The sequence below is a fragment of the Phasianus colchicus genome, chromosome 15 (assembly GCF_987193195.1).
Source record: "Phasianus colchicus chromosome 15, bPhaCol1.hap1.1, whole genome shotgun sequence".
Lineage (NCBI taxonomy): Eukaryota > Metazoa > Chordata > Aves > Galliformes > Phasianidae > Phasianus > Phasianus colchicus.
In genome coordinates, this window is record NC_143450.1 from 10,808,141 (window position 1) to 10,835,310 (window position 27,170).

The following is a 27,170-nucleotide window of genomic DNA, read 5'->3' on the forward strand; positions in this document are numbered from 1 at the left end:
TATATATCGAATTTATTTACATTCACGTCCGCCAGACCCCCCCGCCCCGCGGCACCGCTATGTACATAAGGCCAAGTGTAAATACTTGAATGCACTTAATACAGAATTAAAAAAACGGTCTTTACACAACACGGCACGGGGCCCGGGGCTGCCCAGCCCCAAGCGCAGACAGCACGACGGCACCGCACGCACCACGCACACACGGCACCCGGCCCGGCCACCCAGCGCCATGGGGGCACAGGCCAGGGGCTGTGGGGCAGCAGTGGGGCCCAGGGGCCGGCCGGGGCCCCCACCCTGCCCCACAGAGCCCAGGAACTCAGCACTCGGCTTCAGACACGGCGAAGAGGGCACTGTCCTGCTTGCCCACCTCGGCCACGGCAGCGGCCAGCTGTGAGAGGTTGCCGTTGGGGAAGTGTCGGGCCTCCCACAGGTTGAGGATCATGGCCGTGGGGCTGGGCTTGGAGGCGTAGAAGCTGACATGGCTGTGGGGCAGAAGGATGGCATTGGGGTGCAGGGATGGGGATGGCCCCGCCGTCAGCTCCGCCCCATTCTCATGGGTATCAGAGTGCAGGATGAGGGCAGATGTCCCCTCCCCATCTCTGAACCCATCCCACCTGTCAAGGTTGAGTTTCTGGGCCAGTGTCCTCCAGTCGGCCCCACGGGCGCACGGCGTGTCCAGGCTGCTGATGATCTTCTGGCGGATGAGGAAGGGGATCTTGAAGGCACTGGGACCCACCAGGGCCGGGGAACCCACCTCACTGTCAGGGACCAACCAGTCCGAAAACCTCGTGTCCTATAAGGGAAGTGCCATAGAGTGAGTGCAGCCCGGGGGTGCTGGGTGTTCCCCTTGCCACGCTTTCACCTTGGCGATGTTGCAGTTGATGGTGAAGCTCTGCCCATCGCCCTCCACCTGCCAGATCCAGATCTTGCAGGCCAGCTCGCAGGTGCTGGGGCTGAGGCGCTCCAGGGTGAAGGTGCAGTGCAGGTAGGGCTGCAGCCCGCTCCAGATGTGGTAGAAGGGGATTTCCTGCAGCGGGACGTGGCTGGCGGTCACAGCTCTGGGTGCCGCAGCGAGCCCCCTTGCTGCGTTCTCCTTACCTGGTAACTGGCAAGCAGCTTGCTCTTCCAGAGGGAGCTGGGCATGTCGTGGATGGAGAGCCGCAGGTTGTGGTAGCTGTCCTTGAAATGCAGTACACGGGGGGTCCCAATCAGCTGCCCTCCCATCTGCTTCTCCAGCTGCATCACCTCCTGTATGCACAGACAGTGTGGGGCAGGGCCCGGGGCGGGGAGGCAGACACCCCCCATCGCACCGCAATACCTTCAGCGCATCCTGCGTGTCGCTGAGGCAGTAGACACGGATGTTGTACTCAAGCGAGGGGCAGGCGGTGGGCGCGAAGAGGACCAGCTTGAGGCGCTTGGAGGCCGCCATGCTGAGCGACTCGCCCACCAGCGCGAAGCGGCCCAGCTGCTCCGTGAAGACGTAGCACGCCTGTGCCTCCAGCTGGCAGTAGTACAGCTCGGTGCGCGGCTCGGCGCCCAGCTGCAGCACGTCCTGCGGCACCGAGACGCGCAGTGTGAGCACGGATGTGACCCCCTCCTAGCGGGGACCCCCGCCCCGGTGGGCGCTCACCTCCCACGTCCCCTCGCACGACTGCTTCTTCAGCCGCAGGCTCCAGTGCTCAGCGCCCGCCTCCACGCAGTGCCCCATGGCCAGGATGGCGGGACGGGTGAGCAGCACGCCGGGGGGGCCGCAGCTGACGATAGGGCTCAGCAGCGTCTGGCAGCCGGCCAGGGGCAGCCTGGCAGAGGGACATAGGGTTGGGATGGGTTTGGTGTGGTGGACAGCCCTACAGTCTCATCAGCTCCCCGGAAGCCTGGGGAAGGGCACAGCGCTGGGTTTGGGCTCAGCGCGGTGGGCAGCCCCGTAACCCCAATCACTCGGCAGCCCCAGCACCTACCTCACCTCCTCGTGCTTGTGCAGCGTGAGGTACACCTCGTAGATCTTCCCCCGGGGGATGGCGTCGGGAGGGATCAGCAAGCTGACACCTGTGGGACGGGGATGCTGAGCCCATTCCCGGCGCCCCACGACCCCCCAGTGCCTGCCGTACCTGTGTTGGGGATCATGAGCCGCCCCCCCAGGAAGTTGAAGGTGCCGTAGGCCATGTTGGTGGTGCCGCGGGGCAGCGAGCGGAAATAGCTCTGGGTGGAGAGCCGGGCCATGAAGTCAGCTCCCTCGGCAGCAGGTGAGCTGTGGTGCAGCGTGTGCCGCCCGGCGCCCAGTGGGCTCAGCAGGTGCCCGTTGGGGAGCTGGAGCTTGGCAGGGCCGTCCTGGCGTGGGCACAGCGAGCCCTGGTAGGTCATGGTGGTGGTGCTGAGGTCGGGCTGGATGGTGAGCAGGTTGTCTGCGGCACAGAGCAGGGCTGTGGGGCTAGGTGCCATTGTGTGGGACATGGGCACCTCTGAAGGTCCATCTGGGTGGGACCCTATAGGGTACAGAGCCCTGCATCCAGGGTCCTTTAGGATGCAAAGCACTGACTCTATAACACAGTGCCCAGAGGGCACTCGGTCACTTCCCAGGGACTCTATAAGGTACAGAGCACATCCCCACAGCTCTGGGGACACAAAGCATTGGCCCTTTAACTACAGTCCCCACAGGGGACTCCCAGGGGCCAGATGGAGTGCACGGCTCCTACCCAGAGTCCAGAGGTCTGAAACCCCATCCAGGGCCCAGAGGATCCCCAGGAACTGGGGGACACAGTGTCCCAACAGCAGCTTGAGCACACAGCCCTCACTCACCAGCCTTGCTGGGCTTGATGCTGACAGGTTGGAAACCAGTGGTGAGGATGGAGGAGTCCGCCACATCGGCGTCCAGGCCACCTTTCTTGCGGCAGTACACCAGCACACCCACCAGCAGCAGCAGCACCAGGCACACGGCCACGGCAATCAGCCCCACGTACAGCGCCAGGTCCTCGGCACCCGGGGCGGCTGTGTGGAGCAGAGCGTCAGCACTCCACGAGCACACTGAGAGCCCCCCCTATGCCCTCCCCATGGCACTCACTGGGGCTGCACAGCTCGGAGGTGCAGTTGTGGGTCTCCAGCTCGGGGCCGTGGCACTCCTGACCTCCGTTGCGGGGTGCAGGCTCAGAGCACTCGCGGCTCCGCCAGTGTGTGCACTCGGCCCCACACACCGACCACTTGCTCCACTCCGACCAGTCTCCATCCACTGCGGGCACAGCAGACATCAGCCCCTGCCAGCATCCCCTGTGCCCCTTCCCCGTGCCAGGGCTGAGATGGATGCACCCATGGCAGGCACAGGGGTACCTGGGCAGAGGGTGGTGCAGGCGCTTTTCTGCACATTTTGCCCCTCACAGAAAGCTCCCCCGTTGAGGGGCGTGGGGTTGGTGCAAGTCCGGCTGCGCTTCTGCCAGCCCCGTCCGCAGCTGGTGCTGCAGCCCGACCACTGTGTCCACGTCGACCAGCCACCATTCACTGTGGGAAGAGGAACGCGTTGGCTGGGGGACACCGGGAGATGCTGTGGTGGCATGATGAGGAGGGAGCAGCGGGGCCGTACCATAGACGGTGATGGCGGCGGAGGCGCTGCGGCGGCGTGCCACGATGTTTTTGGCCACGCAGGTGTAGTTGGCAGTGTCGGCCAGGCGGGCTTGGCGCAGCACCAGGCTGTGCTCCGGCGTCACCAAGACGTTGGCGTCCAGCGCCGGGTCCACCAGCTCCTCATTGCGCAGCCACTCCACCTGTGGGGCACAGGGATATCACCTGGCACAAAGGGGCAGGCGGAGACCCCTGGCGCATCATCCTCAGCTCACCTCAGCAGGAGGGATGCCCTCAGGAGGGCGGCACGGCAGCACAACACCCTGCTCGAGGGACACCTCCCTGGCTGTTGGCTCCTGTTCAAAGTTCTTGCGCAGATCTGGGGAGGTCAGAGGTGAGCAGGCAGGGGTTCCAGCGCCCTGTGCCCTGTCTTCCACGAGGACACACTGGGGCTGCCCCTGCACTTACAGGCAATGCGCACAAAGGCCTTCTGGCTCTTGGTGGTGCCGGAGGAGCTCCATGCCACACACTGGCACCAGTACTCCTCCAGACCAAAGAGCTTCTCCACTTGCTGGCGGGTGATCTCAATGCGCACCTCCATCACAGGCAGCCCTAGGATGGGATGGGGCATATCACCTGGGTCCCCACCCATCTGCAACCCCAAGAGTGATGCAGGACGCTCCCCACACCCACAGGTGCTGCTGCTCTGGGGAAGCTGTGCTACCAGCACTCACCAGTGCTGCGGTCAGTGCTGCGCTGCGTGATGTGATCACCTTGGTGCACCCACTCCCCATTGCACTTGAAGTAGATCTGTGTGGCAGGGGTGGCACGGCAGGCCAGGCTCACTGCCTTGTTCTTCACAATGTAGACATCGTCGGGCTCCAGCAGGAAGTGAGGCAGCAGATCAGGGGAAGCGCCTGATGCAGGGCTGGCCACTGTCACACTCTGCTGGGCGCCTACGGGGACACGGAGGATCAGCCACCTCCAGGGACACCAATGGCCCCATGTCCTGCAGCTGTCCCCCCCCACCATGCCACCAGTCCTCCCTCCCCCATCTGTCTGCAAAAGGAGCAGCACGGTGGCTGTGCCCACTGAACCCACACCGATCCCTCATGTCTGCACTTAGCGCTAATGAAAAGCAAATGGACTGTGACCAATAAGGGACATCGCTCACTCCCCCAGGGCACAGCACAGTGCCCGCTGCTCCCATCCCCCTGAACATCACCAGGGCCACATCCTGCCCACTGCATCCTACCCAGTGGGAGCCATGGGGTGCACACCCCACTCTCGTGCCACAAGGCATGGTGGCTCCTGGGAGTGGGCACACACATGGTACATGGGGACTGGCGGTGTCCCCACTGTCCCAAGGGGGGCGACGGCATCTCTGGCGGTGTCAGGCATCCCTCAGCATTGACTGGGGCTGTGGGAACCACACAGGAGGACACGACAGAGATGGTGACACTGGGGACAGGGCACGTGGCACGGCCTGGAGGTGCCCGTGTCCCCAGCCCCACTCAGGCACCTGCTGCAGAGAGTTAATAAAACAGGGCCCTAAATAAGCATTTGATTAACAAACGATAAAATAGCGATTGTGTCACCGAATGAAGCTGTAATTGCTGCTGCTAATTGGCTGGTTAGGATTTAATAAGCAATTAAATGGGATGGAATGCGCAGTAATTAAGTGCCTTCGTTTGGCACCCGCCCGCTGCCCCCCATGCAGCCACTGTGCCCCCACTCATCACATGGGGCACAGGGGCTCCTGCCCACCCACACAGCATGGACACGGGGGGCACTGGGGACACGGACATCCCTCAGGTCCTGGCTGAGCCATATGGGGGGGTCAGCACACACTGCTCCCCCCAGACGGACAATGTCTCTCCACAGCAGGAAGCAGTGCTGAGCAATCCCAGCTGCCATGCCCACCGGGACGGGCAAGGTGCGGCAGCTCATTTACACGGAGAAGATGAACAGCCACCATAACGCGCCAGTTATTACCCCATCAGCACTTTTACAATGTCACTAGCAATTAATTTAATTAAAACCCCTGTCCGGGATAGACAGGCATTTCATATTTCACTGCTTTAATGACCCCCCCAGCCGCAGCCCTGGAGCTGGCCTGGGGGTCATGGTGCGGACATGGACTGCAGTTCGCAACTGATGGTGTGGCCACACGTGCCAGCAGTGGCACAGGGCCCTGCAGTCCTCACGGCTTATCCCACGGGTACCCCTTACACCTCCCACCCATGCACCCCGGGGCTGTGCTGGGCAGAAGGGCCATCCAGTACCAAATACGGATTTAATCACCATTATTGCCTCCACACAGCAATCAAGCTGCCGGGCTGCGGCTGGAATGACGGTGAATGGGTGAGCAGTGCTCTGGAGACCTGCCTTTCATCACCTGCAGAATGAGGCCAGAGAGCTCTGAGCTGGGTGTTTGTCCATCTCAGCTGCGTGGAGGGATGTGGGAGGCAGCATCGCAGGAGCCGCCCCAGCTACCCCCGCAACGGGTGCCTGGTGGGCAGGGTCAGAGCACGGGCAGCAGACTGTAGGGAGGCACTGAGTGCAATGCAGCACATGGAGCTCCTGAGGGGGGATGCCACCCTGCCACTGACACCAGCAGGGCAGTGCCACAGCACAGTGATGGCACCGAGGGGTTTCAGTGGGGCTGCATCCATGAGGCAGGGCATCCACGGTGTGGGTGCTGCATGCAGCACGTGCACCCCAAGCTTCACAGACACCCCAAGCAGCCCTGGCTCTCCTTGCACCTCGGGCACCCTGAGCACAGCCATCCCAAATACCTTCAGGGCACCCACCAGTGGTATCCCACGCACTGTGAGCACCCCATGTGCCACAAGCACCCTGAGCACCACACACCCCTCACAGACCATGGGCAGCCCCCGCTGCAGACACACCAAGCACCACGGACACCCCACGTGTGCGCGGGGCTCCCACACTGCGCGCTCGGCCTCGCGCTCACCTGCTGCTGCGTCACCATGGAAACAGGAGAGATGCTCATGTCACCTTGGCAAGCGGAGCCACCTAACTTCAGGGAGGATGGGGGACGGGGATGGGGGGCTCTGGGTCCCGCTCCCCTCCAGCACCCCCACTGCAGTGCAGGGAGCACGGCCCCGAGCAGCCGCCGTCTCAGCAGCAGAGCGGGTAATTGGGACGGCAGCTTGATAAATCATCGCCAGTAAACCTAGTGCATTAGGCAGGGCTTTATTATCAATTATCCCCCACCCACGTGGGCTAACGAGCACACCGGCAGCCTAATGAAGGGGCAGCATGCCTGTGTCTGGACACGGGACCTCGGGGTTCTGCAGGGCCGGGTGCTTCCTGTGCCAGCAGGGGGGATGTGTGCACCCCTTCACCCAGCACCCTGGCTACCACCCTGCAAACACAGCTGCTGTGTGGAGACGCGGGAAGGTCAGCATGCTCTTGGCAAGGACAGGCTGCCCATGGGTGACTGCAGCAGTGCCACCAGCCCCATGACACCCCTGTTCCCAACACACAGCTCTGTGCCACCCCTGTCCCCAACACACACTTCCTCCCGTCCCCACTGCGGAGTGGGGACCTGCCTGCCAGCCTTTGCCCCCTCCAGCTGTGCCCCCCCAGGGATCTCTCCACATCACTGTAGGCTCTGCAGCCGGCAAATTAAATCCCCAGCTGGAGCCCCATAAATCGCGCCCTGCGCCAGGCCTGGCACTCCATTAAAATGAAAGATATCCTCACACTTTGCAGGCACCCAGCCTGCACCCCGGCAGCAGGTAATTAAAGCGATAATTGCTGCTGATTGCACCCGCCTAAACGAGGGGAAGGAGGGTGGCCGGGGGGCAGAGGATGCTGTGCCATAGGGTGCCAGCATGGCCTGGCGATGGGGTCCCCTTGGGCAGGGGCTGAAGTGGCAGTGCCAATCCTGTCCGGGAACAGAGCCAGTGGGGTCGGACGCCAACGCCGGGCAGGACTGTGCCCTACAGGTGCCAGCCGGCCCTGCAGCCACGTCCTGCAGCGCTGCAGGAGGGGATCACAGTGTGCCCAGCTCCTGGCAAGCGTGTGGCAGCGTCTGGGCGCTGATTAAGCGTGTGGTTGTTATGAATGAATTAGTCAGGCGGGTTTGCATGACAATGGAACTGCCTAATTACGGATTTTAGCTGATAACGCTCTCCCCATTACATGCAATTAGCATGTGCCAGTGTGGGCACAGCTCTGCAGGCTGCACCCTCGCACCGCCAACGCCGCCCAAAGTGTGCCCACGCCACAGGCACACCAGAGCATCTCAGCCACTGCACTATGGCACCCACTGAGCTCTGCTCCTGGGTGCCTCCCTGGCCCCAATCCCCCTGCAGGCTGTGTGCCATGCCGTGCCAGCCCCACAAGCAGCAATAGGAGCACTGTGTGAGGAGAGGATGCCAGCTTGATGTGGTGCCTGGGGACTGCCCTAGCCCCATGCTGGCACCAGGCCGTGCTGGAGATGGAACCTGACCAGGGTGAGTTGAGCGGCTTTTCTGGCTCTCCTTTAACTGACAGTGAAGAGCAAAGCGCGCTCTGTCCCCGCTGGGAGGAGCGTCAAGGTCACCCTCAGCCCTTGGTCCCTCGTTGCAGTGGGAGGGGAACTGGGTGGTTGGACACACACACGGCCCTGGTGCCAGGTATGGCCCCATCCCACCCACAGATTCTTGCCACACAGCAGTGACCTGCAGCCCCAAAGTGCCACAGCCCTGGGGCTGGGAGGGAAAGGGCTGGGACCTGAGAATGCCCCTAGGATGCAGAAGGGAACCCCACGTGCCCTATCTGCAGGGCAGCACACAGCCTGTGGGAGCAGCCACGTTGCCAACAGCCAGAGCAGGGCAAGCACTGAGGGAGGGATACGTGCAGTATGCGGTCCCCATGCTGAAACTCCCCAGGCGCTGACACCTGAGTGGCCCCAGGTGGGACAGCACCCATGGCCCAGCCCCAAGCATCACCGCCAGCACCCCGTCCCCTCCCACCGGCACCTGCCAGGCTCCTCCAGGTTTGATGTAGTGCCAGCCCCGTGTGGCACCCAGCCAGAACAAACAGCCCTGGGCAGGTTGCGTCTGCCACGCTCGTGCTGACAGCTGGCATGGCAGCTTCCCGGCTGCCCCACGAGCACCAGCACTGCCCTGCTGCCTGCCCTGCTGCTGGGCCCTTTGTGGGATGCAGTGAGCTGTGGGGGTCAGGCTGTGCTCTGGAGGTCCCTGGAAGGGGGGTGCCAAGAAGAAAGGAAAGGGTTCTCAGGCAGTGATGGGAAGGATTCTGCCTCTGTCTGTGCCCACCCACCGGAGCAGCGGCTGGGCAGTGCAGCCCCGGCACCTCAGCGCTGGCTCTGCCCTGCTGCCCGTGGATGAGCCCCAGCCCATGCGGCTGCTCATGCCCTTCCCTGTGGGCACCGGGAGCAGAGCGAGGTCTGAAGACGGTGCTCCGTGGCTGCAGGCAAGGCCCCAGCACAGGCACCTGGGTACCCAAATCCCCCAGCATCTCTGGGAACGGGAGCGGTTGCCACACCGTGCCGGACTAGAGGGGTGCCCAAAGCGCCGAGGCCCAGCCCACCGTGCCGAGCAGCGGACACGCAGGTGGCTGGGCTCCGTCGCGCCGCGGCCGGCTGTGAGCTGCCTGCCAAGCGAGCGATGCTGACGGGTGAGCTCCCGCAACGCGCTACCCGGTACCACTGATGGCACCGCCACCCCCCGGCTGCCCGGCTCTGCCACTGCACACCCAGCACGGGGCGCAGCCACCGTCCCGGCACCTCCTCTATCCTCTATCTGTGGGTCACTGCGGCCCCGCGGTGCCAAGAGGACGGCCGTGCTCCATGCCCAGCTGGGTGCTGGTGCCGCTGCACCCTGCGTATGCGGTGTTCTGCACCCAAAGTGGCTGCAGCCGGGGGGCAGCGTGCCACCCGCTGTGCCAGCTCTGCAGCGTCCCTCTGAGGATGGGGCCACGCGGGGAGCACTAGGTGCGGGGTGCCCGCCTAGGAAGGACTTGTGCGGGGAGCAGGGGGCTGTAGCCCCCCATATAGTGCGGGGTGCGTGCCCAACTCAGCCCAACCGGGTGCCACCGCGCCTGCTCTGCGCATCGATTCCAGGTGAGGGGACGTCTGTGGTGGCGGCAGCAGGGTGGTGGCTGAGACCCCAAGCTGCAGAGGGACCCCCTACCCCGTGTCCTCCCCCGCAGAGCTCACGTCCAGCTCGGGCGCAGCTCCCCTCCCCCCAGCTCGGTCCTTTGTCTGCAGCCGCCACTTTCAGGCTAACGTGACACCTGCCAGGAGCCGCCACCACCGGCACCTCCCTCCCGCCCCGCAGCCCCCGACCCGCCGTTGCTGGGGGGAAAGGGGGGGTAAGCCGGCACAGCAGCTCCCGTCCGTGCGTGCGGCACACAGGGGACAGCCGGGCTGCAGCGACACCCACACACATCCACGGACCCCACGCCGCGGCCACCCAGACTCAGTCCCCAGGATGAGGATAACCCCGTCCCCCGCGTAAAGCCCGCTGCTCGGACGGCGGCGGGGACCGCACTCACTGGGTGAGGACCGGCGCACGTAGCAGCTCCGTTTGGGACGCTCAACGACCCACGGAAGAGAGGAGCCGTGGGGCAAGGGGACACGCGTGGACGCGGGGTGGCAGCGCCCGGCTCGGGGCACCGCGCGGCGGAAGATGCCCCGTTATTCCGCACCGGGGGCAGCGGGCACCGCGTACCGAGGGCAGCCCCCTGCCGGGCCCCCACCCGCCGCCCTCTCGGTGCCGCTCTCCCGGGTGACCTTGCCGCGCAGGGACTCACCGGCGGCGGCCAGCAGGGCAGCGGCGAGCAGGGAAACGAGCGCTCCCGGTGCTGCAGCGGCGGCGGCGGCGGAGGGGGCCCGGCGGCGGCGCGGCCGCGCACCCATGGCGCGCCCCGCGGAGCGCTGCGCGGGGCGGCGCGGGGCGAGCGAGCAGGCGGCCCTCAGCGGGCCATGGTGCCTCCGGCCCCGGCCCCGGCCCCGCCGCTGCTGCCGCCCGCGCCGCGCCGCCCCGCGCCGCTCCGCCCGGCGCCGCCAATGCGGGGCGGCCGAGCGCGGACCCGCCCGCGGGAGGGACGGCGCAACAGCTGGGCGCGCCCCCGCCGCCGAGCGGGCACGGCCGCCCCCGCCCCGCGAACGGCGCGGCACGGCACGGCACGGCACGGCACGGCACCCCGCTCTCGCCCCGCGCGCCACCCTCCGGCACCGCACTGCCTACCCCGCGCACACACGGGTGAGCCGCTCCCCTCCCCGAGCAGCCCCACGCGTGGCACAGCTCTGCACGCCCCCCCGGCGCGGTACCCGGACCCGGTGTGTCTCCCGCCGTGCCCACGGAAGTGGGGCTACTGGTGACATGTGCCACCCGCTGGCAGCCACACGCCGCCCGCGTCGAGGGGTGGCACTGCCGTGGGTACCGTCCAGCACCCCACTGCGGACAGACGCGTGGGGGCTGCCCTCCCTGCCCCTCTTCGTGGGCCTCATCCAGGGGAGAGGATTTGTTGGGGTGCACAAGCTGACATCGACCCCCAGGGGAATCAGAGCCCAGAGCTGCTGAGCCGCTTCTGTCCCCACTGCAGCCCCTGATCCCAGCGGCAGGACCAGGGCAAGGGGAAGAGCGAGGCAGCAGCTCCAAGAACGTTGTGGAGGTAATTTCATTAGCAGCTTCAGGAGCAATTAACAACTGTTCTGACGCCTTCGAGAGCCGCATTAGGTGCTAAGGCAGCGCGCGTCTCCATTTGTCCCGCACAACACTGGCAGTGTGGGGCAGAGCAGCACAGCCCTGGCTGGGTCAGAGAGGAGAGACCCACTGAAATCTCCCACAGTTAGACCATCCATCACTGAGGTCCCCTCTTGCTAATACAGTCGTGTGCATGGGCAGGGATGGGGCACGTGGGGCAGCACCCCAGGACACTCCCAGCCCTCCATCCTACACCTCAGACCCCAGCACATTCCACACATGATAGGTTTGCTAGAAAGGACCTTCAGCCCCATATCCATGCCTGGGCAGGAGCCTGGCACAGCCATAAGCCTACTTCTTTGGGCTGGCTCATTATCACTAATGGCATTCGCATGGAAACAGGATGTTTTCGCTCCTCAAGGCTCCATCTGCTCCTGCTGCAGTCACCACACACACGTGAGCTCCAGGGGGCTGCCATGGGAACTGGGATCCCACTGCATCCCCGATAGGGTGAGATCCCATTGCAGCATGGGGACCCTGGCCGAGATCTTCAACCCCTTTGTGTGGTGTGGGGCAGGGATGCAGGGCTGGCTCTGCCCCATTGGCATGGTGATGGTGCTGCACGCGTGCCATGCTGGCACTGGGCTCTGCCGCACGTGTCCCTTGTCACTCTCGATGTCCCTCCTGCGCTGTGGCCCTGTGTGGCAGAGCTGTCACTGGGGAAGCGGCTGGGCGCGCTGACGAGTTAATAGACACTAATTAATACAGATTGGGGAGATCACTTTCAATTCTGCTTGCTCTCCCTCTTGCTGTGGAGAAGCCAAGGAGGTGGACAGGCTGGATGCAACCCCGCTGCCCTGCCACACCTCGGGAACAGCACCGTGTCCCCTTGGCTGTCCCCATGGCACCCCACACAGTGAGCTCAGTGCCCAGTGCCTGGACAGCAGGACGGGTGTCCCACAGCCACCGTACCCTGGGGAAATGCTGGAAGTACTGCCCCCCCCGGGTACTGTAAATGGATTATTACTCGGAGTAATTAAGATGGAATTAAAAATTAATTCTTTTCTCCAGTGTGCCGCGGTCATGGCTGAGCCGTGTGCTGCAGCCTACGTGCCAGGGCTGGTGCCCAAGAGCAGCTGCGCTGGGGCAAAGTGCCACCCGGGTGCTGATGGCATCGCACTGGGTGTCCCCAAGGGCCATGGCTGCATCCCTGGGGACATCACCAGACCTCATCACGTGCCACGTGGCCAAGGTGCAGCCCTGCCCATGACCTGGTGCCATGGCCAGCACCAAGGCTCCCCACACTCCCTTGAAATGCTGAAATATATCTATGCCTGAGCTCATGTATAATGGATCGCCCTCGCGCTTCCTCCCCATCCATTCGTGGTATTTAAGGAACTGGAATATTAAACACCATTGTATTAACGAAGCTGCCGCCTGCCTCTAATTGAGTTACAGAGAGAGAAGTGCTGACGAACAAACAGCGCGCAATGTGTGGCTCTGGTGAGCAGGACGTGGCTGTGGTGCTGTGTGTCACAGCTCAGGGCACAGAGCACAGAGCACAGCATGGGACAGCAAGGCACGGCATGGGATGTCCCGGCCCTGTCCCATGTGATGGGGGTGCTGGGATGCAGAGCTGGGAGTCTGAGCTCATCCCATCCACGAGGAACAGGAAGATTATGAAAATGAAAAGTAAATAAATATGGATGTTGAGGACCTAATTCTAGTAAGAGGATTTTCAAAATTAGCCATTTGCAGGAGCAGATTAACTGCGTCTAACACTGGGTGCGGGAAGGACCCTATTAAGGCATGGCACACCCGACCCACCCTCCCCACACAGCCCACGGAAGCACTCGCTGCTTTTGCAGGAGACGGATTTGTTGTGCTGGAAAACAGCCGGCTGTGACACGAACCCAGGCGCGGCGCCGGTGCCACCATTCCCAGCCACTATGGGTCCTGGGGACACGGTGACACTGCGCCAGGAAGCACCTGGGCTGGGATGGAGGGGATGGGGCAGAGGGGAGAGGGGCAGAAGGCAGCAAAACCGCCGGGTTGTGCACCCAGGGGGCACACAGCACAGCCCCGCACAGTGGGTGCTCTGCCTGGGGCTGGGGGCACGTCCCTCACAGCCGGCGGCACCAGGAGGCTGCCAGGGCTGGCGGAGGTTCTCTGCATCCTCCGTCTCGGATTTTCTATCCAGGCAGCCAAGCAGAAATCTCATTACAGCCCAGCACAAAGGCAGCGTCCCCGAGCGTGGCTGGGAGCTGGCGCGGGCACGGCCGTGAGCGTGTGACGGAGCGCAGGATGGGGTTCTACCCTTCCTCCCCAACACCCTGCAGTGCCCCCACACCCCTGCAGGGCTCCGCAGCCGGCTGCCCCAAACCCCCAGAGCCCCTCCTCCTGACCCACCCACGCTATGGGGTCGGGTGCGTGTCTGATGGGTGCTGATCCCAGGGCTGGGTGCAGCCACCCTTCTGTCCACCGCTCCCGCAGCAGCAACAAAGGCAATTAATTAGTGGGGCGGTCGGAGAGCTGCCGGCAGAGCGCTCGGAAATCGATGGGTGCATTGACTGCTTGGGAAATCCCAGCCCTCCCAGTGGGTGCAGCGATGGGCTGGGGGGAGGGGGCACAGGCTGCAGTGACAGCAGCCCCATACTGAGGGACAGCAGGGGGCACACAGGGAAAGGACGGGCACACGTGGCACTGCCAGCAGCCCTGTTCCCTGTGCCATGCGGCGAGGACACGGCTGTGCTAATGGAGCCCCCCCCCTTCCCAAGCTGTTCAGTTGCATCTGTGTCACAGGGAGATGTGAGCTGCAACCTTCGAGGGGGTGGCACTAGTGGAGAAGATGAGGCTGTACCACGGGCAGTGTCCCATTGTGCCCCAAGGCATGGGCTGCACGCGTGCCATGCTGTAGGCACAGCACCTGGTGAGGATGGGGTACATTGAGGTCATTGCACGGGGACAGCAGAGCAAACCCAAAGCCCCCATGGTGATAAGGACATGGGTCAGGGTGGAAGGACACCTTCTGCAGCCCTATGAAGTGCTACACCACAGCATTGCCTGCAGGCCCCCCAGCCACGTGGCTGCTGTCCCTGTCCCCACACCACCCACCCGCTCCCCCCACCCGCCTCTGCCAAGTGGGGAAGTGCCAGCCTGTCCCTGCGGGGAAGGAGAGTGCTCAGCCGTGTTGCAGGAGCGCGGCTGCTGCCATCATGCAGATGAGAAGTGACAGTGAGGGACCCTTCTCAGGTACAGCTTCCCTGCAGCACAGGGCACGAGATGCTGTCCCCCTCTGCCCCTCCTCTACCTCTGGCACCGAGGATAGTCCTGCAGGCACTTAACCCCTTCCCTGCCATGCAGGCCCCTCTGTGCCCATCCCTCCATGCAAACAACACAGGTCATGCCCTGATGCGCAAACTCTGCCTTGAAACCCTGGGATGGGGCATGGGGGTGCAGTCCCTCCCCTCTGCTGTGTGTGGGAGTGTTAACAGGGAGGGTCCATGGGCCCCTCTCTTCCTCCTCCTCCCACGCTACCTTCCGTCTCTGGGGAGGTTGTCATGGGAACAGTGAATTGTTGGTACCCCTCACCATGGGTACCCCTTGCCACGTGCCTTGCTGCTCAGCCTGCACCCACACCAGGATGGGGTGGGCAATAGGGGTGATGGTCCTCCACAGGGACTCCAGAGATAACGTGGGGCTACTGGCCATGCCCACAGTCCAAACCCCCCAGAAGCACAGAGCATCCTTGCAGCCCCTGGAGCAAGGAGATGGGTGCTGGCTGCATCCTGACCATCATCCCCAACCCCAGCCCCACAGTTCTCCTTGTCCTCTCTGCATCCTCAGCTCCACTGCACCCTTCCCCCCCCCCCCCCCCAACATCCACAGCCCTGCTGCCATCTGCCTCTCCATTTCGATCAGTATTAATTTTTAATTATGATTATTGACAGGGCCTCCAGTGCAGCTGCCACAGGGGACAGCTGCCTGGTGTGACACTGCCTGGAGGGGCAGCCTCAGCAATGCTGCTCTATCTAGGTGGCCCTTGGCCAGCCCTGTATCCATCTGGGGGGGGGGGGCCAAGTGCCTCTTCACCTTGCTGTGCCCCCCTCCACCTCCCCAGTGATTTGGGTTGCAGAAGCTAAGGATAAGTAAGTAAGGAGCCCATTACACGTCCAAAGAGTGGGCACCAGGTGTGGACCCTCAAAGGCAGGGCTGGTAGCAGCCCACAAAGCCAGGGAAAGTGATGGCCCTATCACTTCCCCAGTCAAATGGAGCCCTGCAACAGCTGCATGCAAATGGTAATAAACCACGGCAGCTTGTGGCAGCCTACTGCCCACCTGGGTACCCTCAGCCTCCCTCCTGCTGCGATGCAATGGGAGCACCCCAAGGGCACAGCTCCTATGCACCCACGGTCCCCATGTGGACGGCCCCCTCGCTGCCCTCAGATTAGGGGTGAAGGAACGGCGGCATGGCCTCGGGACAAGGGGGAGGGGAATCTGGCAGAATGGGCAGCAGGCACTGGGGCTCAGCCCCATAACAAGGGGAGTTGTAGGGTGGCCGCGCTGTGTAAAAGGGCGGCAGCCCCCATCCCGCACCCCTCCACGCTGCCATTCCTGGGGCCACAAAGGGCCATTAACGCCGCGTGAGATGGAGCTCAGCACCAGCAGAACCACCCCCCCCCCCCCCCCCCCGCTCCATCCCCGCCGCCCCACAGCCAGCCACGGGCGGGCGGCACCACCGCGTGGTTCGGGGCCGGCACTGCAGCACTGCAGCCCCTGAAATCGGCCCCGGCTTCGCGGTCAGCCGAAGGCTGCCTCCCCCGTGTCGGGAAACAACCCGAGAGCGGGTGGTGACACGGGGACAGCCCCCAGCAGCAGCCCTCCCCGCACCCCCCACAACACCAGCACACACGGAGCCCGCTGAGCTGCAGCCATTCATTGTGGGGAGCAGCGGGATCCCGCTCCCCGCCATGCTCACACAATAAATTTGTTCTTGGTGAGGGAGCCGCTCTTGGTGGCCGTGTCCGCGTGCGCCTGGTACCCGATGGCCACCTTCTGCGACAGCCCCAGGTGCTCCTTATAGACGCGCCTATGGGAGAGGGGTGTGTGTGTGTGTTGCAGAACGGCGAGCATCGCCCACCCAGTCCCAGCGCCCATCTCCGCACCAGCCCCTGCTCCATAGAGGAGAATGAGCTCAGAGCAAAGCCACGGGAACAGCCCCACCGCCATGGGTCAGCCCCACCAGGAGCCGCCCCGCCCCTCCCAACCCCCCGTACCGCATTACCCGATGTGGGTGACCCCCTCCCGGTTCTCCGCTTCCCGGGTCCAGATGGCGATCTTGTCCCCCTTGGCACGGATGTTGATGACGGCCCCGCACACTTCATCGCTGTATTCGTCGAACATCTCCCCGATGAGACACAGGAGCTGCGGGGAGAAGGACCCCAGGCTGGGCTCAGGACTGCAGCAGGGGGATGGCGCTGCCCCGGCCCGGTACGCACCGTCTCCAACCAGAAGCGGTCCAACTCAGTGTGCCTCTGCTGCTTGGCGAGGGTGATGAGCCAGCGCCCACCGCGTTTGTTCTGGCTGTCCTCCCACATGGGCTCGATGCCATCCTGGGACAGAGAGGGAATGGTCACAACGGCCATGGCCAGCTTGGGGCACAGGGATGGGGTCCAAGCAGCACCTTGTGCCTCATGGTACTGGGGTGCATGGCTGTCACACCTTGAAGAGGGAATAGTCACAGCCTGACGTCAACTTGCTGGCCAGCTGGATGTGGGTGTACAGCCTGCAGCAGAGACATAGGGAGAGCAGTGAGAGGAGGTGCCCCACAGACACCCAAGTCTCCAGACCCCAAACCTCCTAGAGTGGGGATGGCACTCACGCCCAGAAGTCCTCCACCGTGCTGAACTTGGTGACCAGGCGCAGGTTGGCCTGCCACATCTTGCTCTTGTCATTCTTGAAGAACCACAGGGCCCACCTGAAGGACAACAGGGCTGTCAGCTGGGCTGGACCCCATTCCAGACACCCATCTGGTGCTGGGATGCTTCCCACAGCAAGTACCACATACCTGTTGTGCAGTGGGTGCTTGCCCAGGCTCTCTGCCACCTGCAGCTCCTGCTGCTGAGCCCTGCGCCTGCGCCGCTCCTCCTGTCTCCTCTGGGGAAACAGCACAGCCACCCCAATAGGGGCACAGCCCCACAAGTCAAAACTGCCAAGTGCCCACTGCCCACCCCAGTCTCATAGAAACTGTGGGATCAAGAGAGCACCCACCTGCTCCCCTGAAGCCATCCCAACCAACACAGCCCTATTCCCACCCTGTGCTTTTAAGGGCTTTCAGGTGGGTGGGATAAAGGCCCTGCTGCAGCTGGGGAGAGGGTGTGGAGCCTGTAGGGAGGGGGCAGGGCAGGGGCAGGAAGTGGGGATGTAATGGGACAGGACCGGACCAGAATGTGTTGATTGGTTTGGGGGAGAGGGATAGCAGAGGGATAGGCTGGAATATGGGACAGGGATGGCATGGGATGGGAACAGGGTGCAGTGGGGCAAGGGATAGGATCAGGAGTAAGGAAATGGTAGAGAGAGGCTGGGTCTGTGCTGAGCTGTGCTGAAAGCTGCTGTGCCAAACTGTAACAAAATGCACCATGCCATGAGGAGGTGAGCTGTACTGAGCCGTATCATGCCAAGCCATGCCACACAATGCCAAACCTTGCTAAGCTGTGCCAAACCTTGATAAAATGAGCCAAGCCAAACTGTGCCAAATTGTGCTAAGCCATGCCAAGCCATGCCAAGCTGTGCCAAGCCAAATCATGCTTAATGGTGCCATGCAGTGCTGAGCTGTGTCAAGCCATGCCAAACTGTGCTGAATTGTGTCAAACCATGCCAAGCCATGCCAAAATGTGCAGAACTGAGATGTGCTGAACCGTGTCAAGCCAAGCCATGCTGAAGCATGCCGAGCATGAGGAGCTGTGCTGAAATCTGCCAAACTGTGCCAGACCATGCCAAGACATGCCCAACCGTGCCAAACTGTGCCAAGCCATGCTGAAATGTGCAGAACTGTGCCATGTCAAACCATGCTGAGCTGAGCCATGCTGAACCATGCAAGTGGGCCAGGTCAAACCATGCCAAACTATGCTGAGCCATGCCAAAATGTGCAGAGCTGTAAAGTGCCAAACTGTACCAAGCTGTGCTGTGTTGTGCTAAAGTGCAGCACGGTATGACAAACTGCTCTGAGACTTTCCAAGCCAAGCTGTGCCCAGATGTGTCTAGCCATGCCAAAGCATGCCAGATTGTACCAAACTGTGCTGAGCTATGCCAAAATGTGCAGAGCTGAGCCATGCGGAATCGTGCCAATCTGTGCCTAACTGTGCTGAGTCATGCTGAGCTGAGCTGTATTTAAATGTCCCGTTCCAAGCTGTGCTGAGCAGTGTCAAGCCTAGCCATGCCAAACCACCCCAAGCGGAGCAGTGCTAAACCATGCCAAGCCGTGCCAAGCCGTACCACACTGTGTGGAGCCATATCCAACAGTGCCGGGCCGTGCTGAAGCATGCCAAACTGAGCTGAGCTATGTTGATCCAAATCTTGACCAGCTGTGTCAAGCTGTGCCAAACTGTGCCCACCTGTGCCCAGTTGTGCTGGCCCTGCTGAAACATGCAGAGCTGAGCCATGCTGAACCATGTTGAGCCAGACTGCACTGAGCCATGCAGTACCAAGCTGTGCCAAGCCATGCTGAAAGGCGCTGTACCAAACCATGCCGAAGACATGCAAAAAGGTGCAGGGCCAAGCCAAGCTGAACAGTGCTGAAGCATACTGAACTGTGCTGAACCATGCCAAACTGTATTGAGCTGTGCTGAACTATGCCAAACTGTGCCAAACCATACCAAACTGTGCTGAACCATGTTGAGTTATATCAAAACGTGCCCAATTGTACTGAACTGTGCCAAGCTGTGCTGAGCCATGATGAGCTGTGCTGAGCTGTGCCAAGCTGTGCCAAAGTGTGCCATGCTGTGCTGAGCCAGACTGTGTTGAGCCATGCAGAAATGTGCCAAAATGTGTCAAACTGTGCCAAGCTGAACCATGATGAACTGTGCCAAAACATGCCAAGCTGTGTTCAATTCTGCCAAACTGTTCTGAATTGTGTCGAGCCGAGCCATATCTAACCATGCTGAGTGTCACAAGCTGTGCCAAACCTTGGCAAAATGAGCCAAGCCAAACTGTGCCAAATTGTGTTGATCCATGCCAAGCCATGCCAAGCTGTGCCAAGCCAAACCATGCCTAATTATGCCATGCAGTACTGAGCTGTGTCAAGCCATGCCAAACTGTGCTGAATTGTGTCAAACCATGCCAAGCCATGCCAAAATGTGCAGAACTGAGATGTGCTGAACCGTGTCAAGCCAAGCCATGCTGAAGCATGCTGAGCATGAGGAGCTGTGCTGAAATCTGCCAAGCGTGCAGCATGCTTTGCAAACTGTGCCAAAGCATTGCAAAGCAGGCTGAACTGTGCTGAGCTGAGCCGTGCCATGCCAAATGTTCAACTGCACAGAGCCATTCTGTGCCAAACCATGCCAAACCAAGCTGAGCCAAACTGAGCCTTGCCAAGATGTGCCGAGCCAACACGAGCCGTTCCATGGCATACCGTAGTGTGCTGGGCCGGGCTGAGTCACGCCGAGCCGTGTGGAGCTGAGCCAAGCCATGACTTGCCAAAACGTGATGTTCTGAACTATTCCGAGGAAAGCCATGCCAAGATCGGGCAGAGCCGTGCTTGGCCACCCTTGTACCTCACCACACGGGGGCAGTACATCCCCGTACACGGTCCGGTTCGGCCCGGTACGACTCGGTTCGGCACGGCACGGCACGGCACGGTTCGGCTCGGCTCGGCTCGGTTCGGCACGGCTCGGCACTGCTCGGCTTGGCACGGTTCAGCACGGTTCAGCACGTCACGGTTCAGCCGTGCACGGCTGCCCAGCACGGCTCAGCTCGCACGGCGCGGTCCCCCCCGCGCATCACGGCGCATCACGGCGCAGCGCAGCGCAGCGCGGCTCCGGCACAGCCGCACTGAGCCCGCCCCGCCGCAGCCCGGCCCGGCTCGGCCCGGCCCGCGCCGCGCCCCGCCCGTCCCCGTGTGCCCGCGTGCCCGTGTGCCCGCCACCGAGCCAGGTCGGGCAGCGCGGCGGGAGCGGGGCGGTGCGGGGTCGGGGGGCGGCGGTGCGGGGCGGGGCGGGTATCAAGGGCGCGGGGATGCGCGAGGCGGGCGGGCGCCGGGCCGGGGTGAAGCCGTGCGGCCTCTCCCCGCAGAGCCGCCATGGAGGTGTTCATGAAGGGCTTGTCCAAGGCCAAGGAGGGGGTGGTCGCCGCCGCCGAGAAGACCAAGCAGGGGGTGGCTGAGGCCGCCGAGAAGACTAAGGAAGGGGTCCTCTATGTCGGTAAGGGCCGACCCGGCCTGCGTGTCCCCCCCCCTCCCGTCCTTGCGTCCTCCCGCATTTGCCCTTGCATCTTCCCGCCCATCCCCCTGCTGTCCCCACCTGTCCCCGTACCCCCGGCTCTCGCCACCCGTCCCCGGCAGCACCGGGGAGCTCCGTCCGCAGCGCTCTGCCGGCGGGGATGGGGCGGAGGGGGAGCAGAGGGGTGGGACCCCGCGGCTGGGACCCCCGCGGCTCTACGCCGAGGACGCTCCGGGACTCAGCGGAGGCGCCACGGGGCTGCGGCGATGCTCGGGCACCGCTTGCGGGGAGCCTCGGTGGGATGCGCTGAGATGTGCCCGGCTTGGAGCGGAAATGCCGGGGATCCGTTTGTCCCTCCCGGGAGAATTCGTGCCCCGGAGTACATATGGGTGAATGGTGCAGCCGGGCTGCGGCTTCGGGCTGCTCGGAACTGGGTGCTGCTCCATCCCACTGGGCGAGGGGTGGAGCGGTGCCGAGCGGGGCTCGCCGTGTCCGGGGCGCTGCCCCAGGCGGGGGCCCTGGGGTGCCCGGGGGCCCCGTGCCGCAGAAGAGCTGTCCGCATCTCCGGGCCTCCCCGTGCAGCAGCACAGCCCCCGTCCCGCAGGAGGGACCCGCCGGTATCCGGCAGCCCTCCCAAGCCCTCCCGTGGGCTGCGGGGAATCGGGGGCTGCTCAGCGCGGGGTGCACTGACCCCCGTCTCTCTCTTTTTTTTTTTCTACCCCCAGGGAGCAAAACCCAAGGCGTGGTGCAAGGAGTCACCTCAGGTACGGTCCTTCCTGCCCCCGGGAGCGCGGCCGTGCTAACCGGGTCGGGGCTAAGCGAGGGGCTGATGTCACCCGGCTAAAGCCACTTACATAACGGGGCCCGCAACACAGGATTTGCGGCGCCGCCCGCACTCCGTGCCCAGCTGCAGAGCCGCGGCCCCGGGCACGGAGGGGGGGAGGGAGGTTGGGAGCCCGGTCCTGCACCTGACTCGCCATCAGCCCCCCCGGCCCCTCTCCCTGGCTCGGGGGGCACTGACACGCACCCCCGGCTCCCGCAGTGGCCGAGAAGGCGAAGGAGCAGGCGTCCCAGCTGGGCGAAGCGGCGTTCTCGGGCGCCGGCAACATCGCGGCGGCCACGGGGCTGGTGAAGAAGGAGGAGTTCCCCGCGGACCTGAAGGTGATTCCCACCCCTCTCCGCACACCGCTGCACCGCCCCTCTCTCCGCGGGGACCCCCCGGTGACACCCGGCGCGCTGCCGGAGGGTCCCCATCTGAGCGTGCCCTGGGCCGGGGCGGGGGGGACGGACGGAGGGTCCCCCGCGTGGCGGCTGCGTGCGCGGCTGCTGCGGACGTGTGCGTGCGTGGATCCCCGCATGGCGGCGCGGGGCCGGCGGGGCGGCATCGCCGCGTTGCGCCGCGAGGTGACCTGACAGCTGCGGGAGCGCTGGGGCGGGAGGGGCGGCGGGTTCCGCTCGCTTCCAGCTTAGCCCAAAATAGCAGCAGCTGAAGAAATGAGGCCACGGCACGCACCGCCGCCGCGCGGGGGGACCGGCCGTCCTCCTCCAGCCGCTCTGCCCGGCCCTGGGGAGGGGTTACCCGCCCCGCCCGGGATGCGGGATGCTCCGACAGCTCGAGGGGGGCTCAAGGCGCCAGCACGTGTCACCTGCCTGGGGATGAGCATTGCAAGGATGAGCACTTCCACATTTGCTTTCCTGTCCCTTCCCAGCTCGGTGTGCTGCTGTGAGCACCGGGTGCCCTGCCAGCACCCCCACTTCGCCCCGTATCATTCTGTCCTGGCTCCATCCCACCCCGTGTGGGCGTGTGGCTGGTTCCTGCCAGGTCCCCCCGGTAGCCCCCTCCCCAGGAGGGTGACGTTTGAGGGATGCATGCGTGGAACTGACCACCTGCTTCACCCCCAGGCCGAGGAGGTGGCACAGGAGGCTGTGGAAGAGCCGCTGGTTGAGCCGCTGCTGGAGCCGGAGGGGGAGAGCTACGAGGAGTCCCCACAGGTGAGGGGAAAGGATGGCACTGAAGGGGATGCAGGCTGTGCTCAGCACCTTGGTGGCATCACTGTCAGGAGTGGAGCCAAGAGCCTGCCAGCTCTCCAGCACCCAGAGCAGGGAGCCTGGAGATCAGGCAGGTGTGATGCTGGAGGACACAGGGACTGTCCCAGCTGAGCCTTCTCACTGCTCTTTCTTTTCCTGTCTCGCAGGAGGAATACCAGGAATACGAGCCAGAGGCATAATGGAACCCTGTCCTTGCCTCTTCCACCAGCAGCACAACGAACCGCCGGTAGCCCCCTGCTCCTCCCCAGCTGGCCCCAGCCAGTGCCCACGTGCCGGGGAGGAGCAGGGTTGCCCCTGCCCCGTTCGCTCACAAGTTCTTCCTCCAGTTCCGTTCCAAGGGACCATGTCCATGTCTCCGTACCGTGTCTAGCAGTGAGAACCCGCTGTGTCCGAGCCCTGCAGCCTCAGCGTGTGCCCAAGCCGTGGGCACTGCCCGCAGGGGCTGCTGTGTGTATGTGCGTGCGAGTGTCTGTGGTGCCCGGGCTTACAGCTCTGTCTCCCTCCCAGCGCCGTAAGCCCCGGCTGCGTCCCGGTGTGTCTGTGTGTGTACAAAGCATGTTTACCTGCGCGCGGGCTGCTGTACATTTTGCTTGCATGCGTGTCCCTGTGGTTCTGCTCTGGTCATCGTGGAACTGTTTTTGGGTTTTTTTTTTTAGTTTTTTTTTTTTTTATATATATCTATCTCTATCTATGGGTGGACGGGTCTTTTGCCTTTGTGAGCCCTCGGTGTCCAAGCCCGCTCCCCAGCCTGCTGGGTGGAGACGGTGCCTGCACCCTCCCCGAGGTCCTGTAGTGCTGACGCTGTGTTGTGACGTGGCATGGATATCCCCCCGCCCTCGTTGCTGGATGTGCAATACGAGTGCAGCTGCCAGTGACACAGCTGCCACCGTGTCCATGAATAAAGCCAACTCTTGTCTGTAGCCCCCTGGTGCTGGTTGTGGGGTCCCTTGGTCTGTTCCCCGCTTTGGTGGTGGGTGCGGGTTTGAGGGAGAAAGAGTGCGAGGCTGGGGTGAGAGCAGGTCCTCGTGGAGACCAAACTCTCCTGTCTGCTTGCTGCTGTTGTGGCAGCAGATAGCACACTCTGAGCTGGGGACAAAGGCAGTGTCCCTGTGCCACCTGTCTCCATGACTCTGCAGTCTGCAGGCAAAAGGAGGGGACCCTCTGGGGCCAAGGACCCTGTGGCAGGAGGAGGATGGACACAGTCCTGGCCTCGAGCCCTGGTTCCCTCCCAGCTCTGCCCCTGCTGCTGCCAGCAGACACAGGCTGTGCTAGCAAAGGGGGTTCAGGCACTGGGCACAGTGCTCTTCCTGCAGGCTCATATCTGCCCAGAGCAGCAGGATGTGCTGCTGTATGTGAGGTGCCTCCTAAAGATGTGCCTTGATCTTTGTGCTAGAAACATAGAGCAAAGGGGAACCTTCCTATGCTTCCCTGCTCCCCTTGGGGCACTGAGGACGTGGCAGATACATGTGTCTCCCAGCTGCAATGTGACCACCATGAGGGCCCCAACCCAGCCTGGGTCCCCAGCCTGTCTGCAGCCCCTTGGCGGCAGCACAGAGTAGAGAGGTTGTGCAGAGCCTTCCCCTACTGTACTCCCTTGCCAAATTTACTGGTGAACTGAAGCTTGCAGCAGTCAGCACGGACACACAACAGATTTGCTGATGCCTGCAAATTCCTGGCTCTGCTCCCTGTGTCTGCACCAGCTGCAGCAGCACCTGCAGCACCCACTGGGCACTGCTGGACACGTCATTAAATGGTGCAAATGGGCTCTCCCTAACACTGGCAGGGCTGGCTCCCTAAGCAAAGCTGGGAGTGCAGCTTTCAGAGTGGAAGTGGATGTGGGCAGTGGCTGAAAGCGTGACAGACTCTGCAGGTTGGTGTGGGAGGCTGGTGGCACCCCCTGAGCCAGCTGGGCTGTGTCCCCAGAGCCAGGCTGGGACTACTCTATGACTAGCCTCTGGCACACTCAACTGGCCTGGCGGCACTCACTGAGTCTGCAAGAGAAACACAGCCCCACATGCCCTGTCCCAGCCAGGCACTGCCTTGGCCCACTCCAAGCTCACCCACAGCAATGTGACACTGCAAACACCCAGCTGTCCCACAGACTGCCCTTGCTGGATGAACAGGGCCACTGTGGTAGGAGCATTTACAGCCACACAAGCCTACAACTCAGGCAATGGGACAGAAGGGATTATACCACAGTAGGCTTTGTCAAAGCACTGCTCCAGGCCATGCTGCAATGACTGCAGGAGGCAGTAGCTGGACTCCTGCTCAAAGTGAGGCAGCTATAGCTAATGTTGTTCAGGTTCTTCAGCCACTCAAAGAGGGATACAGTCACCCCACCTGCATTCACACAGATGTCCTGCCACAGGCAGTACACGCTCTAGATTTGCTGCTTAGAATAACCCTGAGACCCACAACTGATCTGGGAGTCTTCTCATCAGCCTTGGGCCATGCCTGCCCTCAGGGACAGTCCTGAGGTTGCTGGGAAAGCTAAATCCTAGAACTGCAGTGGCTCTGACAGAACACCAGCTGCTGTGATGCTCCATGCAATGTGACATGGTTTGCTGTTGGCCCATCAGCAACTGCAGGACAGACTGATGACGGCTGCAAGCCCTGTGGTCTGCCACTGCCTACAGACAAAAACGGGGAGGGTTCAGAAGGCAAAGCAGCAAGCTGAGCTCCTAGGATTTGCTCAGGAGCTGGAGTAAGTTAGGAAACAACTGAAACAGCACCATTAATGTTGCCTGCTGTCAGAGCCTGTCAGAGCCAGGCTGGATCCACATCAGTGCAGCTGACAGCACCATGTGGCCCTAAGAGCCACAAGCCTGCCATCCCCCTATGTGTTTGGAGATGGACATACTGGATGACAAGTATATCTCTTCACAGGAATTTGTCATGTGCTTCTGGTGTAGTGGAGCTGTTGGTGGCTTCGATGATTGGAGAGCTCTCCAATGATTGGAGAGCTCAAGCAGAGCAGACAGGAAAAGAAGAAACAAAAGAAAAAAACAGGGACAGGCTCGTTCCCCGCTGCCATTATCCTCCCATCAGGTCACTCCTAGGGGCAAGGGTCTGAGTGCTTGCCTCCTCACTTGAGCTGTTGTGGGGCAGCAGATGCTCGGACCTCATATTTTGCACAGAATGATTAATGGCTCAAGCTGCAAAAGACCTTGGCTGTGTCAGAGTCCCAGGTTCCAGCATGCCCTGTCCATTAAGTTCCCTGGAGCTCTCAGCAAAGGGTAGAAGCTTGTTTCTGTAGCAGCTCCCTGCTTTGCTCACTCTTATCTGCAGTCCCCAATTTTCAGTGTCAGTCGACAGAGTGACTCCCAGTACCTTCAAGGATATCATGTTCTCTGCCCTAAGGAAAGGATCTGCTAAAAGAAAGACTGAGGATGCCAGAAGAGCCAGCCAAGGTCACTCAGTGATCCTTGCTCCTGTCATCAAAGGGAAAGGCTTGGCTCTCCTCTTCCCCTCAGTTACGTGACCTGCCACCTCTTCCTCACTTTCTGTTCCTCTGGCACAGTGAGTGAGTTGTCAGTGAAATGATGAGATACCTCCCTGGGCTGTGGAGTGCCCAAAGTGAAGTTATAGCTGGGCTGCTGTCACTTGCACACAGTAGTGCAGGTCCCCAGGTGACACTGGGCCTGCTGGGAGCACATGGCATGGGCAGTCTGTACCTTTGCTTGTACCAATCATCACTCTGTGCTGAGAAAACAGGCTGGGCTCAACTTACCTTCTCATAGCCTTCTAGCTCCTTGGGGTTGATCCCACTGGGGTTGTAAATGGCTTAATCTATCTGTCTCCCCAGCACAGATACAGTAGGCACCAAAGTGGAGCGGGTACAACGTGTGCACCCCCACACTGCTAAAGCCCTGCAGCAACAGGGAGCAGGCATGGCTCTGGGGAGAGGGAAGTCATGGGGACAAACACTGAAAACTGACCCTCTGGCAACAGATCCCTCCCCAAGAACTTAAACTGTGATACAGAAGTAGGAACCCTGATCTAGGAGCCCACAGTGAATGTTTTGGCTCAGTGCAGGCTAGGAGCTGTCAGGACAGAGGCTGCCTTAGCAAGTTACAGGATCATGAAAAGCAGACCCTGTGGGACAGGGGCTTCCAGCTCAGCCTGCTTTCATCACCTCCAGTGCTCCTGGATGTGATGTTCCAAGCACGGCACGCTGTTCAGCTTCTGAGAGCTGATCTCAATAGGAAACAGATGCAGCGAGAAACAACCCATTGTGCAGCACCAAGGCACAATCTGAGCAACCCTCCAGCACCTCACAGTGACGGGTGCTGCAGCACCAGCATGAACAAGGGCCATAGTGGTAGCATGGTTCTTGTTATGGGAACAGATGATTTTCTTGTTATGGGAACAGATGATTTTGTACTGTCTGCCCCAAAGCACTTGCTAGCTTGCTGCAGCTCTTAAAAGCAGTGTTGTTTCCTAAGACACAA

General features: G+C 62.2%; 3 protein-coding genes across 3 annotated transcripts; 1 reads left to right on the plus strand and 2 right to left on the minus strand.

Annotated features, from left to right (window-relative positions):
* On the minus strand, window positions 1-10,447 carry UNC5A (unc-5 netrin receptor A). Its single transcript, XM_031598164.2, has 16 exons — window positions 10,342-10,447; window positions 4,284-4,505; window positions 4,018-4,161; window positions 3,825-3,928; window positions 3,572-3,752; window positions 3,322-3,489; window positions 3,059-3,223; window positions 2,797-2,985; window positions 2,109-2,402; window positions 1,959-2,046; window positions 1,631-1,799; window positions 1,319-1,552; window positions 1,099-1,248; window positions 863-1,027; window positions 615-793; window positions 1-482 (listed from the first exon to the last, which is right to left on the minus strand). The coding sequence occupies exons 1-16, from the start codon at window positions 10,445-10,447 to the stop codon at window positions 317-319; spliced, it is 2,724 nt and encodes a 907-aa protein (XP_031454024.2). The 3' UTR covers window positions 1-316.
* A 4,924-nt stretch (window positions 10,448-15,371) lies between these two features.
* EIF4E1B (eukaryotic translation initiation factor 4E family member 1B) lies at window positions 15,372-17,584 on the minus strand. Its single transcript, XM_031597912.2, has 7 exons — window positions 17,507-17,584; window positions 17,304-17,392; window positions 17,118-17,213; window positions 16,958-17,021; window positions 16,735-16,848; window positions 16,521-16,660; window positions 15,372-16,325 (listed from the first exon to the last, which is right to left on the minus strand). Exons 1-7 carry the CDS (start codon window positions 17,522-17,524, stop codon window positions 16,211-16,213), a joined length of 636 nt encoding a protein of 211 aa, XP_031453772.2. The 5' UTR covers window positions 17,525-17,584; the 3' UTR covers window positions 15,372-16,210.
* A 2,445-nt stretch (window positions 17,585-20,029) lies between these two features.
* Window positions 20,030-23,639, plus strand: SNCB (synuclein beta). The gene is made up of 6 exons (XM_031597915.2): window positions 20,030-20,386; window positions 20,525-20,652; window positions 21,396-21,434; window positions 21,713-21,831; window positions 22,573-22,662; window positions 22,866-23,639. Exons 2-6 carry the CDS (start codon window positions 20,532-20,534, stop codon window positions 22,896-22,898), a joined length of 402 nt encoding a protein of 133 aa, XP_031453775.1. The 5' UTR covers window positions 20,030-20,386; window positions 20,525-20,531; the 3' UTR covers window positions 22,899-23,639.
* Window positions 23,640-27,170: the final 3,531 nt, after the last annotated feature.